Source organism: Lontra canadensis, unplaced genomic scaffold (genome assembly GCF_010015895.1).
Source record: "Lontra canadensis isolate GAN:19392208 unplaced genomic scaffold, GSC_riverotter_1.0 scaffold90, whole genome shotgun sequence".
NCBI lineage: Eukaryota > Metazoa > Chordata > Mammalia > Carnivora > Mustelidae > Lontra > Lontra canadensis.
This window is the reverse complement of record NW_022631084.1, coordinates 421-20,860: the sequence shown is the minus strand read 5'-3', so window position 1 is coordinate 20,860 and position 20,440 is coordinate 421. Positions and strand designations below refer to the sequence as shown.

The 20,440-nt window shown below is 39.8% G+C and overlaps 1 protein-coding gene across 1 annotated transcript in view; it reads right to left on the bottom strand.

Annotated features, from left to right (window-relative positions):
- The window catches only part of PPM1L (protein phosphatase, Mg2+/Mn2+ dependent 1L), a 279,379-nt gene extending 262,477 nt beyond the window's left edge, over positions 1–16,902 (bottom strand). The window contains exon 1 of the mRNA XM_032836055.1: positions 16,483–16,902. Within this exon, the coding sequence (XP_032691946.1) occupies positions 16,483–16,881 (399 nt within the window). The 5' untranslated portion in view covers positions 16,882–16,902. The remainder of the gene's footprint in view (positions 1–16,482) is intronic.
- Between the last annotated feature and the right edge of the window lie 3,538 nt (positions 16,903–20,440).

The window sequence follows — 20,440 nt, the reverse complement described above, 5'->3', positions numbered from 1 at the left end:
CTGCGTTGGGCTCCCTGCTCAGTGGAGAGTCTGCTTCTCCCTCTGCCTGCTTTTCCCCCCTTGTGCATGAACCAGCGCTCTCTCTGTCTCTGACAAATAAACAAAATCTTAAAAAAAAAAAAAAGGAAGGAAGGAAGGAACATAGATAGATAGATAGATAATTGATAATAGAAGCCGTCTTTAGTAGTCACAGGCCCTAATCTTTCTCTTCTGCTCTCCTTGTTTCATCAGATTTATTGGTTACTTTATGCATCCTCTCAAGACCTCTCATTTCTGGGCTGCACTTCTAAGCCTTTCTCCCTTCAGTGAGAGAGGGCCATGTCTCATCACTCCTATCCCTTTTACCTCTTTCCTTTTTTCACTCACATCATGGAGGCAAGGACAAAAGTCAGATTTTACAAGAAAACCAAGATTTGATAGTCATTCTTCAGTATTTTCAGAAGAAGGCCATCTTCCAAAAAGCACATTAGAAATGTACTCAATATCATTAGTCATCAGTAAAATGCACATTAAGAAACCACTTCATAACTACTAGAATGACAAAAATTAAAAAGACTGGCAAGGATGTGGAGCAACTAGAACTCTCATACATCACTGATGGAAATGTAAAATAATACAACCACACTGGAAAATATTTTAGCAGTTTTTTAAAAAATGAACATACACCTAACATATTAACCAGCAATTCTACTCCTAGGTATTTGCCCAAGAGAAATGCCTATCTCCATACAATGACTTCTACATGAATGTTCGCAGTCAAAAACTGAAAGCAACTCAAATGTCCAACAATAAGGGCATGGATAAACAAATTTTGGTATATCTATACAATATAATAGTAAGTGATAAAAATGAATCAACTATTGATAGATGCAACAACATAGATGAATTTCAAAATGATTCTGCTGAGTGGGGGAAAAAAGCTAAAAAACAAAAAAGAAGTACATGCTGTACATTTCCATGTATATAAAATGTTACAAAATGTAAACTAAGTCTATAAGGACAGAAAGCAAATTAATGGTTACCTAGGGATGGAGAGAGGAACTCAAGAAAGACAGGAGAAAGGTATTACCAAGGGGCATAAGGTGACTTTAAACAGTGTTGGATATGTTCATTATCTTGATGGTGGTGATGGTTTCACAAATATATGCAAAACTGATCAAATCATATATATTAACATAGGCAGTTTATTTTATGCCAATCATACCTCAACTATTTTTAAAAACAGTTGGGACAACAGGCAAAATTTGAATATATACTGTGTATCAGATAATACTGTAACAATGGTAAATTTTTAAAAGTGAAGAAGGTGCATGTCCTAACCCCATAATATAAAGTCACCATAAAGGCTGGAGATGAGGGCTTCTCTCTGGTAAACTGGGAACATCATTAGGGTACTTCCACTATTACCTTATTTTTGAGAGAGAGAGAAGAAAAAAAAAAAAAACTAGCTGTCCTCTTTGTCAGAGAATGCCCTCTTAAGCAATGTTTCCGAAGTACATGCCTGCCTGTCCTCCTTCATGTCTAAAACTGTTTGCATTACATAATCCTTTGGGGATAAACAATTTCCATCTCTGTGTGGCTCTAATAAGAAGATACAGAGAACTTCTCTGGCTACTGTCAGGTTCTCAGTTCTCTACCCGCATGATTCTTTAGCAGCAGCTACTTGGATCCTGTAAAATACAAGCTTCTTTTCCAAGAATTCTTTGCTGCTCAAAGAGTCTCGCTTTTAGACTAACTCATGGCCAGACATTTATCAAAATAATTTAGACCTACAGGTACCTTATCAGGTACTCAGGAGGGATGCCAGGAAAATGGGAATGGTCAGAATCCTCGGCAGGTCTCTCTTCTGAAATCACCGGAGAATAAAACCTCCCAGGGTCTCAAGCCATAGGCAAGAAAGAAACAGCAAGTGTAAACTTTTTGTATGTATTTATGAGCATAAATTACCGGGCTAAGTGCCCATCTCCATATCCCCCATCTGGTGTCAAAGATGTGGCTGGCACTTAGATTAAAAATAAAGCACTCAATATGGCATTATAATTATCTTTCTAAAATTGACTTTAAAAATAATCAGGATAAATTAATCTTACTCCCAACTCCAAAAGCCACATATTTATATGCTGCTTTGTATCCTTAACAAACTAAATTTTCTCAAAGTGATCACACATAGAAATATACAATATGCTCTCTTTAAAAGAAGAAAAGTTCCTGTCATCATCTGAAAATCTCAAAATATTCATCAATTTCTTATTCTATTATCTCTCAGAGGTGCAGTGAAACCATAGTATTCACAAATTTACACAAACTCAAGATAACTTTTTTCTTATCATTTAAAACACTATAAAACTATATTTTATATGCATATACTTTATTCTGTACTATACATTACTTTGGATATGTAGTTACACATTTAAAATTACATATAATTCTACAGAGTAAGAGGTGAAAATCACACACTCTTCTTTACGGGCAATTTGAGGGATCTTACCTAAGATTTCGTCTCTGTACACTAATACTACCTAACCCTACTCAGGATGAGAACCTTGTGTAAGCAGCTGCAGTTTCCTTACAAGACAGGTAACAGAAATAGGGCAAGGATTTTCTGCAGAGGAAATTCTAGAGAAAATAAGGACAACCTTCACCAAAACTAGCAGAAATGCAAGGGCAAGATGGCCCCAGATTTCCCACTTCTCGAGAACCAGCAGAAGATATTCCTGTGTGTATCTTGCTAGGTCTTCACAACCTGCAGAATCAGTGTAAGTACAATATATGGTTAGATACTGTGCTTATTGTTTAGACTATTGCTCTCTGGGACATTCCCATGAAATGGATCTAGTGATGATGATTCTTCCCCAAAGCAGAAAAGACAGTGTTCTCCTCTTCAGGTAATCAATACACACTAATTGTCAGCATCACATCTACACCAAGTTTTAGTCCATCTTCGTGATCATTCATTCTCTCGATTACCATACCTTGAATATCTTTTCTTCTTTGACTCTTACTTAACCTTTCATTATATCAGTAAAGATATTTTAGCCTTATTATCCATAAACCGAAGCCATTTCACATTTCCCTGATCTCAAACGTTTTCAATAATCTCAAATACAAGAATATAACACTCACTGTCATGTGCATTACAGAACGTTATTCTGTTCTAGTTAATGCAAAGAGGCAGGAAACAAAAACAAAAAGTATAACTATTTAGAAAGCAGGAGACAAAATTACATGATTTGTAGACAATGTGATTGCATATCTCTTAAAAGACAAAAAAAAAAAAAAAGTAGAGAGAATGAATCACCAGAAAAGCCACCAAAACTAAACAGGAAGTTTAGTCAGGCAGCATTTCTATGGACTGGTAATCAACAGTCAGGAAAACCTAATGAAAAGATGGGCTTATTGTAATCAATTTATAGCAGTAGCAGCAGGATGAGTATTTCAACCTCAAACACAAAACTCAAAAACTCTAAATTGGCGTACAGAAAAATAGGAAGACTTTAATACCCTCCCTTCTCACTGGAGCCCAGACCACTTCCAGGCTGTCCCCCTCTTAAATGTGTACAAAAATTCTGACCCTCCCAGGAATCTCTTCCCTCAGGCCTGGAGCAGATTAGAATATTTTAAAACAAAATAACAAAACTTATGATAACCAATAATTAAGAGACAAAAATCCTACCAAATTTGAACAAATTCATTGTCTAAAGCAGGAAGGTAACAAAAGAGAAATGGATGGCCCACAAGAGAACTACTGGGATACTTCCACATTCATCAGCAGCGGTACCTGTACTGAACAGAGAGAGAATCATATACTAGAGCAAAAAGCACCTTGCTGTTCTCCAGTCACTCAGGGCACTCTTTGTTGCTGGTTTATACTGAACAGAGAGAAAATCTGAGTTAGAAACCTACCTAATAGCTTCTTAAGACTTGTTGGGCCCTTAACCAAATTTATATCTCAGCTCTAGGCAAAGTCACCTCTAAGCCAATCCAAAACTACGATGGTTTGCCCTTTTCTAAAGTCTTCTAAAGCTTTCTTTTTAACTCATGTCAGTGTTACATACTTCACAGCAACAGTCTCCGATAAGTCTGTTAACGTGCAGACAAGAAATGTTCCAGGCTACCTTCTCTGAACCCCCTCCCCAACTGTGTGGCCCACCCAACAACTATTCCCACTTCCCCTTCTTCCTAGACAACAAAAATCTAGGCTTGTTCCCCTTTCTAAGCTGTCATGACCTCCAAAGAAGGTTGGGCTCCTCCCCAGACCAAGATGAATTATGTCAGGTCAGAGTTCACCATGGTGATGGTATTCCCATGGCCAAGTCACTGGTTTAGGCATGGACACAATTCTGGCCTAAAGATGTAGGAGTGTTTCTAGAAAGGTTTCTTCGAGCTTTAGGAACACAGGACAGGTACAATTTCTTTTTTCATGTCTCTGGATATAGTTATATAAAGATTTGAAGACATTGAACCACTTGATCAACCAACTTTGGAAATACCTACACTTCCAGGACTTTTGTTAAGTGAGATAATAAATGTCTCTAGAGTTTAAACTGCTTCCACCAGAGTTTTCTGTCATTTGTAACCAAAATCTTCCCAATAATATACCATGTAAATGTCCAACTAGAATATACTCCACCTATAGCCTAAGCATCTGACAATGGACACAAAAGACAAAACTAACCAATCTGTAAAACCTGAAGAGGACATTTTCTTTATTGCCAAAACAGGTCGTTAGTAAGAGAAGCTATTCTTGATCATCTGGAAACTATTCTGTCTTTGGTAAAATTACCTTGTGTCTCCTTTTTTTGAGATGAGTGTTTCTCCTATAAATTTGATGTACTTATTTAATAAAAGGGGAAGAAGAGTTTTGATTACCATAATCTTATTGACTTACAAATGGTAACAACCTAATCCTAATATATCTCTGTTGAGGCCAAACTAAGAGAAATAGGTTTAAACCAAAAGGAACTAGTTCATATATAAGGATGAATTTCCTGAGAGAAAATACCATAGAAAAAAAATTCTCCAGGGACAGTATGGGATCTCCTTGATAAAAGTCTTTAAAAATAGATTATTCGTGTAGCTGTGAAGCTTTAGGACTATATTTGGATTACATGACAATTCAAGATTCCTGCCAGGCCTATCTAAAGAGAAAATATATCTTCTTCCTAAACAGAAAAGTAGAAAACCTCTAAGTGTTTAAATAAAAGAGAAGCAGAAACTTCTTAACCCCAAATTCTGGGTCAGTCATATTTATCATATATATGCAAACCAGTTGTTACATCAAATTCATCTCTTCATTGTAGAGAGCAAAAAAGTAAACAAAATGACAAAAAATCTGACTATGTCTCAATTTCCAGAAAATTCAAGTGTCAGTAAGAGACTTATTTGACCAGAAAATGCCCGGTGACTAATTAAACTGTAAGTTAATTTGTTTAACTAAAAAGAGATTTGAAAGCACATAATGGATTAAAAGGAAATGGTATATACTTAACAGAAAAAAAAGTTTTTGCCCTATGGCAATTCTATAACTAAAATAACAAATTTTTAATTTTTTTTCCTTAAGATTTATTTATTCATTTATTTAAGAGAGATACAGAGTAGGGAGATGAGCAGAAGGAGAGGGAGACAAGCAGACTCCCCTCTGAGCAGGAAGCTGGATCCTAGGACCCCAAGATCATGACCTGAGCTGAAATCAAGAGTCAGACATGTAACCACTGAATTGCCCAGGAGCCCCTTAAATGTTTTTAGATGAAGAACTTTACTGTCCAAGAGTAGTGCTGAATATAGACTGTCCTGTTAAAAATACAATTTGAAGTCTTTAAGATTTATTCCTACTGACCATTAAATCCCCAGTCACATTTATAATGACTAAAATCTGGAATATTCGTGTTGAAGAGCAAATGCAAATAAGTGTTCACTTCTCTAGGGAAGTCATACGGTTTGCTGACATGATGTGCAATGGATAACTGGTCTTTGGTTTAGCAACTAAGACAAATAGATTATCTGTCAGCTGCTCAATCCTGGAGCAGAACAAGAAGGGCAATAATGATGGATGGTATGGTAAAGATGTGAGTCTCAGAAATTCAGACTACCACTATGGTGCTTTTTCACTTTTGTACCAGTTAAAAAAAGGCACCCTTCCCAAGTAATTATGCCTAACTTGGGGAGCAGACAGTTCTTTTTTACATTAGGAATGGTATCTATCTGGTATCATTGTACAATGAACATTTTTACAAATTATTTGTAGTAGCCCCAAACTTACCATCAGGAGCCTTGTGCCCAGTAGTAGACAAGAACTCCCTTGTCTTCTAGGAATGGAGGAAAGTAAGTCAGTCTCTTTTTTTTTTTTTTCAAAGATTTTATTTATTTATTTGACAGAGAGATCACAAGTAGGCAGAGAGGCAGGCAGAGAGAGAGGAGGAAGCAGGCTCCCTGCTGAGTAGAGAGCCCGATGCGGGGCTCGATCCCAGGATTCTGAGATCATGACCTGAGCCGAAGGCAGCGGCTTAACCCACTGAGCCACCCAGGCACCCCAGTCAGTCTCATTTTTAACAGAATCAACCACCAAAACCTTCCCTCATTCTAGACAAGTTGAAGGCAGCTAAGATTCCATTAAATTGAGTCTTATTTTCATTAAACAGAGAAAAAGAAAAAAAAATTCTCCAGAAAAATCAAAGTGATCAAACTTTGTAGATTTGTTTTTCAGATGTTATTATATCTTCACTTTTTAAGCACAGCTTTTCATACCACAGACTTCAACTTTATTGAAAGAACATCAATTTATCAATATGTATAATTTTTCTCTATGTGAATACTTAAAGTGCTTTATAGGGATGACTTAAAACTATAATTTTTTTTTTTTTTTTTTTTTTACAGAGAGTGATCACAAGTAGGCAGAGAGGCAGGCAGAGAGAGAGAAAGGAGGGAGCACGTTCCCCGCCAAGCAGAGAACCTGATGCAGGACTCGATCCCAGGACCCTGAGATCACGACCCAAGCCAAAGGCAGAGGCTTAACCCACTGAGCCACCTAAGTGTCCGGGATGACTTATAACTATAAAAGAAAGCTATTAAAGGTACTGTAGCACTATTAACTATTTTTTAAATGATGGGCTTCCTTTGTTTATTTAAATTTTACCTTTGAAGATTCATATTAAAAATAGATTATAACTAGCCATAACCAAAGCTTAGGCTCAACTTAAGGCTGACTAAGGGAACAATGTATGAAGCAGCCTTCTAGAATGGAAACAGAAGACCGTATCTACTCAAACTAAACATACCAACTCAATATTATAAACAAATGAAAAAATAATACTTTGCTACTTAAAATTAATAACTTTACATATGACTAAATTATTTTAGTTCTAAAAAAACAGTTCTTCAGTATAAAGAGAAATTGTTCAAACACATAACACACAACTACATATTTATCTTGAAGTCAAGCCTTTGGAACTTTAAAGTAAAATAAATAAAACCTAAATCATTTTTGCAAATGGCTATGTTAATGTCACTGTATAGTCTACACAAGCCTTTCATGAACTAACAGGCAAAAATGTTAGAGATTCTCTGTAATGGGACAGAGATCCTGCCGGCAAAGAAGGGGAGTGGATGAGAATGGCTGTTTGTGAGTCACCACCTGCTGACTTCTGACCCTAATTTTTTTTTAACAGTAGGACTTCCTTAGCCAATTATAAGCTCTACCTACCAAGATTTCCAGCATTGAGTTTTCAACAACAATACCACATTGTCACAGAACGACAGTCAGAGTCAAATGAAAAACTCCAAGTCCTACTGAGCAACATGCGAAGACCAGGCACTGCTCACCTAACAATGCTATCCACACATCATTGTCCAGATTACAAGATTCATGGAGTTTAAACTGATAGCATAGGGTTTGAAGACAGCTCTAGATCAGAATCCCAGTTTGATTTCACCACCTATGAGCTACAAGAAACTCTAGATAAATTACCTAACTTCTCAGTGCCTTAATTTCTACATATATATAGTACTCACCTCAAACACTGTTATGATCATTAAAATTAGATAATATATATAAAGTACTTTAAAAGCTGCCTGAAAATAGTATACATATTCAATAAATGGCAGCCATTATTATTACTATTACTATTACTACCAGTAATGGTGGTTTCTTTATTTCTCCTCTGATCCAGAAACCCCACTTCTAGAAATCCACCATGGAGAAATAATCCAAACTATAGTAGAAACACAAAAATTATTATAATTTCAAAAATAATAATAATTATTATTATTACAATGTTATTTACAATAATAAAAAGTTAATGCTACCTAAATGTATACCAATTAGAAAGCAACTGAGTTACTTACCAAATAGCTATACGGTAAAATATTAATGTGTCACTAAGAAATACATTAGAAATATAATAAAGAATTATGGAGCAAACAAGTTCATGTTTATAGGCTTACAAATACCAAAAAAAAAAAAAAAGCCAAGATTTTAAAACTATATGTACATCATTATAACAATGTAAAGTATATTTAAAATCATATTAAAAAAAGATTAGCAAGTAATACACCAATATCAAAAGAACAGGTAAGGCAAGAGGATGAGATTTTGAGAGATTTTTTTCCTTTTCTTTTCTACACTATCATGTAATTGTATTACTTTCATAATTTTAAAGTCAATCTATTTTTAAATATGTTTAACTTGCTACAGATATATCCACTAAATAGGATTATTCAAATGGTAATAAAAGTTACACCACAAAAATATATTACTGAAGTGGTTAAAGTTCAAAATAGAAATAAAGAATAATCAAATATTTCAAATATTAGCACTCAAAATAAAAATATTACTTTTTTTGAGTTTTTCAAGTATATTTTTATTGAGGTATAGTTGATATACAACATTATATTAGTTCTAGGCATATGACATAATGACTTGATATTTATACATATTGAAAAATGATATCAAGAAATGATCACCACATACTGAGAAATGAAAATCTAGTAAATATCTGTTACCATACATAGTTACAGAATGTTTTTTTCTTGTGATAAAAACTTTTAAGGTTTCTTCTCCTAGCAACTTTCAAATATGTAATACAATAGTATTAACTATAGTCACCACACTGTACATTACATTCCCATGACTTCTTTATTTTATAACTGCAATGTTTTACCTTTTGACTCTTTTCATCCATTTTGCCCATGCCTCCCCCTGCCTCCGGAAATCACCAATCTGTTCTCTGTATCTTTGAGCTTGGTTTTATGACCAATAATGACTCAAGTACCAAAACTGGTGAATTATTTACTTTTTAAACTAAGCTAGAAGAGATTCAGGTTTATTACTATAACGTCTTCTCATTTACCTGCATTAGAAATGGGGTTGGGATTTCTGCTAGACCACTGGGAACTGCCCATAACTCTGGGTTCTCCATGAAGCTGTGTGACAATGAAATCTTAGCTGCCACAGAAGTCACAGTGGAAAGCTGTTTCAAACCAGAGTTCTTCAAAGAGTGGCATCACTAGATGTGCCTTCCACCCAAGACAGGAGGAAGCAGCCTGAATTTCCTCTTATTATGGCCAACAATTAAATTTTAAAAGCTACTTTTTTGTTCATAAAAAGCAAGGCAAAACAGATAGTGAGACTCTAGAGGCAGCCAGAGACTAGAAGAACCTTCTAAAAAATCATTCTAGGCAAAAATTGACAAGGCAAGAAACAACAAATGTTGGAGAGGATGTGGAGAAAGAGGAACCATATTACACTGTTGGTCGGAATGCAAGTTGGTGCAGCCACTTCAGAAAACAGTGTGGAGATTCTACAAAAAATTAAACCTATAACTTGGCATTGCACTACTGGGTATTTACCCCAAAGATACAGATGTAGTGAAAAGAAGGTCCATATGTACCCCAATGTTCATTCCAGCAATGGCCACAATAGCCAGACTGTGGAAAGAGCCAAGATGCCCTTCAAGAGATGAACGAATAAAGAAGACGAGGTCCATATATACAATGGAATATCACTCAGCCATCAGAAAGGATGAATACCCAACTTTTGCATCAACATGGATGGGACTGGAAGAGATTATGCTGAGTGACAAAGTCAAGCAGAGAAAGTCAATTATCATATGTTTCCACTTACTTGTGGAACATAAGGAATAAAATGAAGGACATTAGAAGGAAAGGAAAAGTGAAGGGGGGAGTACTGGAGGGGAGACGAACCATGAGAGACTGTGGACTCCAAGAAACAAACTGAGGATTTTAGAGGGGAGGGGGTTGGGAAGATGGCTGAGCTTGGAGGTGGGTATTAAGGAGGGCACATATTGCATGGAGCACTGGGTGTTATATGTAAACAATGAGTCTTGGAACAGTACATCAAAAACTAATAATGTATTGTACAGTGACTAACAAAATAACATAAAAAAATGTAAAAAAAATCCTACTCTTTTAAAAATTAAATTAAATTAAATTAAAATTAAAATTTAAGTCACTTTACTCCATCACAATGGAGATGGCTTCTTAGCAGATTAGAGGCCAAAAACTTCATTTAATGATTTTTCCACTCACAGTGCTGATATGAAGTTTCTTTTTTAAATAAATATGTGTATTTTTTTTAAATGTCAATCTAAAAAATATTATTGACTATCTCAAAATATAGGGTACTCAGAAAGGAAAAAAACATAGGTACTGACTTCTAGAATAACAGCAGTTGAGGAAAGCCTGCTCTAAACATATGGGCTACCCATGTTTTTTCCAACTGTGCTGCATTTTACTTCCTCTATAACCTCTTCTTTTTCTGTCAACCTGTAACGTCATCTTCTCATCCTCCCTCCGCCTAATCTCTGTCTTCTGAAACGCTAGGATATAATCGAAAGTCCGCTCCTCTTCAAACTTATCCAAGACTCCCAAGCTCCCTCAGTCAAGCCATCACCCTCTCGTGGTTGGCCTGACCCCACCTCATAGCTCTGCTATTAAGAAGCTCATCTGTCCAAGTAGATGGAATGTTCTCTGAGGGCAGAGAATGCAATGATTCACCTTTAGGGATCACAGAGAACATAACACTGTTTTCCACATGTGTCCGACTATATAGAAAATGTTGGTTTAATTGAACTGAATTTCTGAAGAATCTGTTCAGAAGGTGCACCAAGTTCAGCAGTCATGATCCTACATTCACCTACAAATAGGTTCCTAGGCATGGGAACTGGCTGACTAAAGGGGAAACTACCCTTCTTTTTTTGGCAGAAATATCAATACGTCATTTCAAACCAAAGTAATCTGACTTTTCTCTTAAATCAAAAGGCATTTGTCCACATTAAATCCACAGGCCTCTTGTAACCTTGGTAATGTAGGAGCTCAACATTTACTAATAGCACCTATAACGTCTGAAAAGCAGATCATTCATCATCCCACTCATAATTTAATTATTCAGAACTATATCTTATTTCAGAAAGAATCCAATGAAACCTAAATAAATACATATAAATACAAGATAAAATGACATATCTCAGAAGAGAAAGAAAAAAAATAAAACAAAGAAAAACTGAATGTAGGAAAGATAAGCTGTCCTGGGAGTGAGATTTTATAATCCAAATCAATGTATTCTATAAAAATCTGCAGATTTGTTTGAGGTAGGTCAGAGGTTTGGCTCTAACACTTCTAGTAGCCAACTAACACAGGATGATCCAATCAGTTACATGATTCAATTCTTAAGATAAAAACACGAAGCTATCAAAGAACTGTCTTTCCCTTGCTCCTCATAAAAAGGATACTATATAATGCAACAAATGAAGTCCTTGAGGACATCTTTGCCGTTGATTTCTCAGAAAACTGTGGGAAGACCATTCCTCATAACAACCTTCATAGGCAAAGGACAGCACACAAGTTAAGAAATGCAAATGATGGAGAAGATGACAATCAGGCCAAGGAAGGGGTCCAGGTACACAGCTCCTTGCAGGTCTAGATTTATCAAAATCAGATTTTATTCTACCTGAACCAACTTAAAATCCAGAGGGTTCATGCATCCACTTATCTTTAAAATTATAAAGAAAACTTGATGCACACGTCCATTCTTCTTGGGCTATGTTTGTAGTTTCATAACATCCTCAAAGGGAAGCATGACTCAAGAAATGTTAAGAACAAATGATCTAAAGAAGTAGACTATCGGTATCCTTCAGGGAACGTTCCATAAGCAGTTTCTTCTCTGAACTTCCAAGAAGTGCTAAGCCTCAAGACTGCAGCCCCCGACAAGCATCTGAAATACAACTTCTCTGATGCCAGGTGTGGAACTCTAAGTTTAACCACTGGCCAACCTATGTGTCAACTGTATGATACCATGACCTTTAATAAGTAGTGAGGGAGCACATAACCATCTGCTTTTTCAGATAGGTTTCAGCCATGAACATTGACAAAGTTGTCTCAAAGGATTGGTGATATTTCTTCTACATAATATAAAAAGGAAAAGAAACAAAAAAACACCCACCTTTCGCCTGTAGATAAAAATTACAGATAAGCACACACACACACACACACACAAACCTTTTTCCTAGATAAAAATTATTTTTTAGTTTTAAAAATAACCTTTCCACATCAGTTGGTATATTTGAGTATTTTTTCCTTTTTGTTGTTTCAATCTTTTAAAATCTTTTGTTATACAGAAAAACAATCACAGCCATAGCTTTACACAAACACACACACACATACACACACACAGAATAAACCATCCACCCACAGTATCATGGTTAGAATGTCTCAAAGGCTGACAGCATCAAGTGAGGAAGCTGGCCTATCGGACCACTGAGACAAAGCTCTTTAAGATTCATTCATGTAGTAGTCACAGCTATCCAGAATCTGGTCCTCAGCATAAGAAGTCCAGAGATATATCTTTGTCAAAAATATACAATTGAATAGACTAAAGGGTACCAACTCATTCTAAGAGGCTGAAGTGCAAATCAGAATACCAACTTATTAATTAATCATAGAGAACTGTCTTTTCCAGTAATCAGAAAATTTGCACCAAAAGCCAGGAGGCTGCTTCCCCAATGTTAAGATACCTGAAATCCCAAATTGGTAATCAGTTTACCATAAGTTAGAACAAAGAAATATAGAGTTTGAGGAATACCTAATAAATTATCCATATCCAACATATGCCTTTCTAGTGATCAAAACTGAGGCTTTCACACAGAGTCTCTCTTTCTAGGATGTTGTTGTCCTAACAGTGCAGACTTCTTGGTCTCTAAGCTTTCTTTTCCACATCCTTCCACATCCATTAAGTATTTTTCTTGGTATGTATAATACAACTGATAGATGTGTACCTTATGTGCATTATTATCCCTATTTTTCAGACTAATAACTCCCAGATAAAGTTGATTAAGCAACTTGTCCATGGTCACAGCTAGTTTAAGGCAGAGCAGAGATTCAAAGTCAGATCTCAAATCAAAACCTGTGCCTTTAACTTGCAGTAAATTATTCAAAGTGTCTTTTTTCCCTGGACCTCCCACCTCCCAGTATGATTTAAATGTCCCTACTCAGTGTTCCCATAACACCCTAAGCACATCATGACTATAATTTTTGTTATATAGATCTTTCTCACTACACTGAAACTTTGTGAGGACAGGAATCCTGTCTCATTCACCTTTGTATCCCTAGTGTGCTATCTATCAAGGTAAATACGCAAACTAATCTGTCCAGTGGTTTAATATAAAAATCACCAGGGCACCTGGGTGGCTCAGTGGGTTAAAGCCTCTGCCTTCAGCTCAGGTCATGATCTCAGAGTCCTTGGATCAAGCCCCGCATCGGGCTCTCTGCTTGGCGGGGAGCCTGCTTCCCTTCCTCTCTCTCTGCCTGCCTCTCTGCCTATCTGTGATCTCTGACTGTCAAATAAATAAATAAAATCTTTAAAAACATATATATGAAAATCACCAAACTGAAGGCCTTGAACTAACCTTAGGAAGGTCACATCTTAAGCCCATCAACAAATATCTCATCCAAAAAATGGGATGAAGTATAGATATACAAAGTGGCTTAGGTCCTTTCTACATTTAAAAAGCAGTACTATTGTAGATAAGACCTCATTTTTTATAGACCATCTTAATAGTTTGAATTATTAGAAGTAAAATTAAAGTCCTCATTTATCTTATGTATACAACATATATAAATAATAGGGAGTTCAGAAAAAGCTTCCTCTTTTCTGCAAGAAGACAACTATCCTCTATACCAAAATCAAACAGTGGCACCCTCCTCTGGTGAATATTACAAGAGCTAAAACAACACAAAAGAAAACAATTAGATGGTGGGGTTTTCTTTAAATGAAAGAAAAAGCAAGAGATAAATTACCTAATATTATATGTTATTATCACATTCCCAATAGCAACTAAAGAACTATCTTTTACATTACTTTTCATATTTTTCCCTAAAACAAGCCAAGATGAATGAACTGGCCACATATTATAGGAGATTACAGATAGAACAATTACTCTATTTTTAAGGAGGGGACCTATATGTGTAAAATTCTTCTATTTACATAATGACATTGATCGTCTCCCTTTTATGGATGATATATTTACCAGAAGATAGTACTGGAAATTTTTCAACCTGAAATCTGTTTAGATCTGCAACTTTCAGGTTTTAGAATATCAACTTAAAAGAAAATTTTAAAAGTCATTCACTTACACATGCAGGCTCAAAATATGTCAGTACATCACATCCATGCAAGTACAGCCCAAAGTTTCACAACATTACTATTACATCTGGACCTTTAAATTAAAACTAAAACTGTGCTTTCTAAAACCAGAAGCAGATTTACAGCAGCCCAATCTTAATTTAAAAATATACAATAAATATAAGCTTGATTAAATGATTTAAAACAGTCTAGGCATATAAAATGAAAATATAGACATTCTGATCAAACCAAGAAAACAATTTAGTCATTTTATTGGGAACATTATCATTTAAATATGTTTTTACCCAAGCACAGAACATCTCCTCCCTCAATTAATTTCAGGTCTTTTACCTACCCTGTGACCAAGGAGAAAGGAACCCCACCCTACACAGAAAGCTACAAAATTACAACCAGTAAGAAACCTTCATTTTGAAAGACAGAACATAGGGCTAGGTTGGATGGAAAACAGCAAAAATTGATTTCAGTTCTACCAAATACATTTTCCAACTAAGTTGTCATTCCTGGCAAAGTTGGTTTAAAGCAGATACAGTAACTGGAAAGATTAGCAGAGTGGTAGGTGAAGTGACTTTGTATCAAAGACAGAATGCAAATAAGATAACCAATTGAAAGCTTTCTCAATGTTCACCCACAACAAAGGCCAAAGAAAAAGCAAATCCTGAAAGAGCATGACCTGCTGGCATTCCCTAGAGCCCACCAGAGACCAGAAGGACTAAAATGACAGCTGGAGGGAAAGTTGGATGCCGGCACAGAGCCGGGTGGGGGTGGGGGATGGGGGTGCTAATGAAGAAGGGGTGGCAAAGGAGGCAGAGGGAATATGAGTAAGAAAGATCTTGCAAAAAAAAAAAGTACGCAGCTTTGAAACTCTTAGAAACTGCCAATAGAGAGAGATGGGGTTGCTGTCCTGATGCACTTGGGAGCTCGGCGCTGAAGCCACATTTGCCACTCACTTCCCCTGGGCCATTGCCCAAGCACCAGAGCCAAGACTCGCCCCGACCTCCAGGAAATCTGAGCCCCGGCACTCAATCAGGGTGCCGCAGAAATGCGGCAGTGGGACCTCAACCGGCTCTAACATCATCTTTTGCCCCAGATGAACCCCAAATAAGGGACTTTAGAAGCAGAGAGATGCCTGCGCACCCACGCCGGCCAGGGCGCCCGGGCGAGATCTGGGCACCGCCGCCTCTGCGGGCACTGCCACCTCTGCAAAGGCCGGAGGCATCCCGATCCCGTGGCACGACCCTACTAGAAGCAGGCGGCGCCGTTGTCAACTAGCTCGATTGCACTTGCAAAGTTAATGGAGTTGTGAAGAAGCGCGGAGCTGCCCTTCGGGTTCCTCCTTTAGGAAAATGGGATATGAAGGAGTCAGAGCTTCCTTCATCTTCAGTGAACTCTCACTGACTCGGCTCTGCAGATTTTGTCTCTTTTCCCTAAAGAGAATCAAAGATATTTTCTTCCTTCTTTGTGCCTCGCTTAGCCTCAAACCCTAGAACAGGGGCGCTGAAGCCCTAGGCCAAAGTTCACAGTAGAAACCGTAAACTCTCTACGAAAAACCAGCACAGTCATTTGCTGGGTTCTGGCCTTGAGAAACCTCACAAATTATGAGGCACAAAATAGATTGTGGACGAACCTCCCTCCCCCTAAATGGCCACTGAGACCAAGAGGTCTGGATCTAGCAGTATTTTTTAGCAAGTTGAGCCACATTTGGATCTAGTGTCTTTGTCCAGCAGGGCACCAGATCATCACCACGCCCCTCGAACCCAGTTCCGACCCCGCTGGTCACACGTCCTCTTGTTTACCACACCCACACAAACGAAACCCCAGAGAACTCCTACCTCGCCCCCGTGTCCGTCAAAGATCCCGAAGATGGACGGGTGCGTCTTGTTGGCTAGATCCGTAAGAACTTCAAATCGGTCCTCCATGTGGTCTCTACGGCCCTGGATGGAATACACAGCCACATTGTGGCTCTTAAACTCCCAGGTCTTGGAAAACTCGGCCTCCAGGACGTCGAGCCCCCCAAGCCGATCGTTCTGCATGATCTCGGCCACCTTGCCCTTCACCATCTTCACGGCGTCCCGGCTGGACTTGACGATGGTCTTCACCTCGTCGGTGTGGAAGAAGTAACTCCACAGTGCCAAGCTGATGCACAGCAGGAAGAGCGTCTCGGGTCTCAGCAAGAAGTAGCGCATGATGCGACCCAGCAGAGACAGCAAAGTCATTGTATCCTCTATCATTTATTATCGCTACAGCCCCAGCCACCAGCAGCGACGCGCGCCCCGAAGGCTCGCCGGGTCCCGGAGCACTGCGGGGACAGCCCGCGGGGAGGGAGGCGGAGCAGCAGCCGAGTGAGGGGGGAGGAGACTCGCGGAGCCGGGCAGGAGGCTGACGAGCAGGCTGCTCCCAGCCCGCACGGCGAACAGAGGCAGTTTCCCTTTTGTCTCCTGGCCTCGGCGGCAAGGAGGCCCGCGCCTCGCGCACCAGCGCCTGTGCCCGCGGACCACGCCGCCTCCCCTCCCCGCGCCCCTTTGTGAGGCGGCGGCCGAGACGGCAGTGGTGGCAGCAAGGCTGCACCGCTGGTGCCCGAGATGGGCTAGAGGAATCAAGTTAAAGTTGCGTCGGGCGAGTCTACGGTGGTGGGCGGGAGAATTCGGGGGCGCTGGGGCCCGCGCGGCCCTTCCGCGAGTGCCCCCTCGCCGCTCTGGGGAGCGATCAGCACCAAGGTGAGGAGGAGCGGGACGCGAGAGCCCGGCGGGCAAAGGATGCACGTCCCCTCGGTCGCCGCGGCAGGGGAGCGCAGAGCCGGCCAAGCGCTCCGATTCCTTCAGACACCCCGGGAAGCCCCAGAGAATAAAAGTTTTGCGGGAGCCTGGGCAGAGGCGGCGGTACGCGGAGCCCGGCGACGCAGCACGATCCGCGCTGAGCCGCAGGCGGCCGGCGGGCTCAGCCTGCCTCTCCCCAGTACCTCCCTGCTCGGCTCGGCACCGCTCGGCTCCGCTCGCGCGCTCGCTCCTCTCGCCGCGGATCGCGCTCGCCCCGCCCCGCGCACTCGCCCCGCCCCGTCCCTCCCCGGGAGCTGGGACTCCAGGCCCGAGGTGCTCGCGCCGAGCTGTCAAAGGCTGAGGCAGCTCCGCCACCGCTGGCGCTCTGGCGGCTCGGGGCGTTTCCGACGAACAGAGGGGGAGAAAAGGGGCGCGTCCGCTCTCTGGGTCCAGTAGATGGCCTTTCCTCCCTTGTGCGGACTCCCAGGACAAAATAATACTGGTTCTGGTCGTCTGAACGGCGGTTTTCTCAGGAGCTAGTATCGCTGGCTGGAAAGCAAAGTGCCGCACGTGAGCGAACCCCCCTCCGGCTGGTCGCACTGTAGTGCGGTCTCCGCCTCGCCTGGCATAAGGCAAGCGAGAAGGGACGCACTTCTCCAAGCTCGCAAAGCGAGGCGGAGAGGATCCCGCAGTTGGGTTCTGCGACAGAGGCCTGCTGGGATCTCACGAGAGGCGGAGAGCGAACCTGAGGCCTAAAACCTTTCGCGCGACGAGAAAAGACCCTCCCGACCACAGCAGGATGTGGGGACTCTGAGCCACAGGGAAGTGCGCTCTGAGGATAACTTCGGGAGGGGCGAGGATGGGCTCGCCTCCCGAGGGCTGCGGCCGCCCCTGGAGCAGAGGACGCAACTACGAGGGCCTTTGGGCGGTGACAGCCCTTGGGCGGGGAGACAAGGAGCCTCCTAGTGGAGCCGCGGGGCGCTCCCGACCCCACTGCGGCGCGAGGGCTGTGACTGGGCTGTTCCAGTTTCAGGATCCCTTTGAAGCTCCAAACTCCAGGCCTCCTACCGCCTGCTCAGTCATCACGGGAGAAAGTGCGGTCCGGGTGGGAGTCTTTCGGTGAGCAGAAGTGAAACGCCGCAGAGAAGAGTACGGGCTTCCCGAGACCCTCAAGGATAACTTGGTGACGCACGGGCAGATGTCGATGGCCTTGAAGATTTGGGGGAAATGACCAATGTGCAAATCAGCTTAAAATCCAGAAAGAAGGGAGCTTTAAAGGAAAATAGTCACTCTCGCTACCCCTGTCCAGGAAGAAGAGTGCTGATCTGCCGCTTCCATTCCGCTGGACTGGAGAGTAGGAGCTGCCTGATCCAAGCCCAGCCAGTGTCTGTCTCCCCAAGCATTCCTGGATTGGTATGATTCCCGACTACGTTTTTTAAAAAAACAAAAATAAATAAAAATAAAAAGGAATAAAATACTGGAAGGAAATACACCGAAATGTTCAGTGTGTTTAACTACAGTAGTAAATGGTATGTGGTTTTCATGTTCTGCTTTGGACTTTTTGTCTGCTTTCTACAACTTTTCCAAAACATTTACAAAAAGCACAGATAACCATCAGAACAAGAAAGAAAGGAAGGAAGAAAAACTTTGACATTTAAATGGCATATACAGTATGTTCTCAATTATATACGCATGCATAGGAAAGACAGGAAGGAAATAGGAAGAACTGTTAACAGGTTGTTGCTTTTGACAACTAAGATATGGTCCCCTATTTTGTTTTGCACTATTTGGTATATTCCACCTGATAAATAGAGTAAACAGTTTTGAAATTAAATTAAGTCATTCTGTTCAAAGGTCTTAAGCCATGAGATTCCAAAAAGAGATAATGAATTTTAAAGTCTTTAGGAACTTTAAAGCAAAAGTAATACATTAGTGTTGTCATGAAGATATGAAGTTACAGTTTTTCTTACTGTAAATTAGCAAACGGCTTTTGGGTGATTTATCAGTTTTTGTGTACATGAACCTTTCTCGAATGGCAAAGGCAATTTCCAGATAAGTTGATCAAGATTCCAGAACTACAGGTTTAACCAGGCCCTGGAGCAGAAGTAAGATTCCAAACCTGATGACCCATCCAGCCTGTCCACAACATTACTATATTGATGATAGCAGCAGATACTCATGAGAGACATAACTTGTGTTTCCTCCATACCTAAATAAAGAAGAGAAAGGACCATACTGGTTTTCCTGGAAGTTAAATAGCAAAAGGAGGGCTTCACTTGACTAATAAATCCAGATACCCTATGGATCCTGTGGAGATATGCTTTGACATTTACATCTAAGTAGTTCATTTTTGTGAAAAATCAATAAAATGATTTTTCAAGCAGACCCTATAGGCATTTTTAAATTTCTATTAAGAAATTTGTGTCATTTACATAGTAACTTTTAAAGGCCTAATAAAGCATTTTGTTATAGGTCACTATGAATGTTAATATGTTTGAGAAAAAGACTTTCCTCTAGTGACAAACTAACATTTGCATATTCCTAGAAATCATAAAGCTTTTTCATGTATATCAATTTATTTCCATTCTCATAACAATCCTAGGAAGAAAATAAAGGAGGTATTACCTCTGTAATAAATATGAGGAAAATGAGGCACAAAGATGTTAACTGAATACCACAATTCAGTCTTAAGAAGTTGGAAAACTCAAACTCAGTTCTTCTGATCACCAATTCAATACTCTTAGCCCATTGATTGCCCAGTGATACTGAGATGATTAGTCTAATTTTTATGCTTCTCTAATAACATTTCAGTGGCTCTTTGTTATAGAAATCTGGGAAAGAGTACACAAGCCCCACAATGCTCACTTTAACCTTTGACTTTAGCCTTATCAGCACCACACTCCACGCACCCACTGAGAATAAGTGCTGGGCAGAGGACAAGAACAAGTAAACTGTCCTCATCTCTACATAAAAGCCTTAAAGATTTGTTGCTAGAGTAAATACTATCTGAATTTCACAGGGAAGAAAAGAGTAC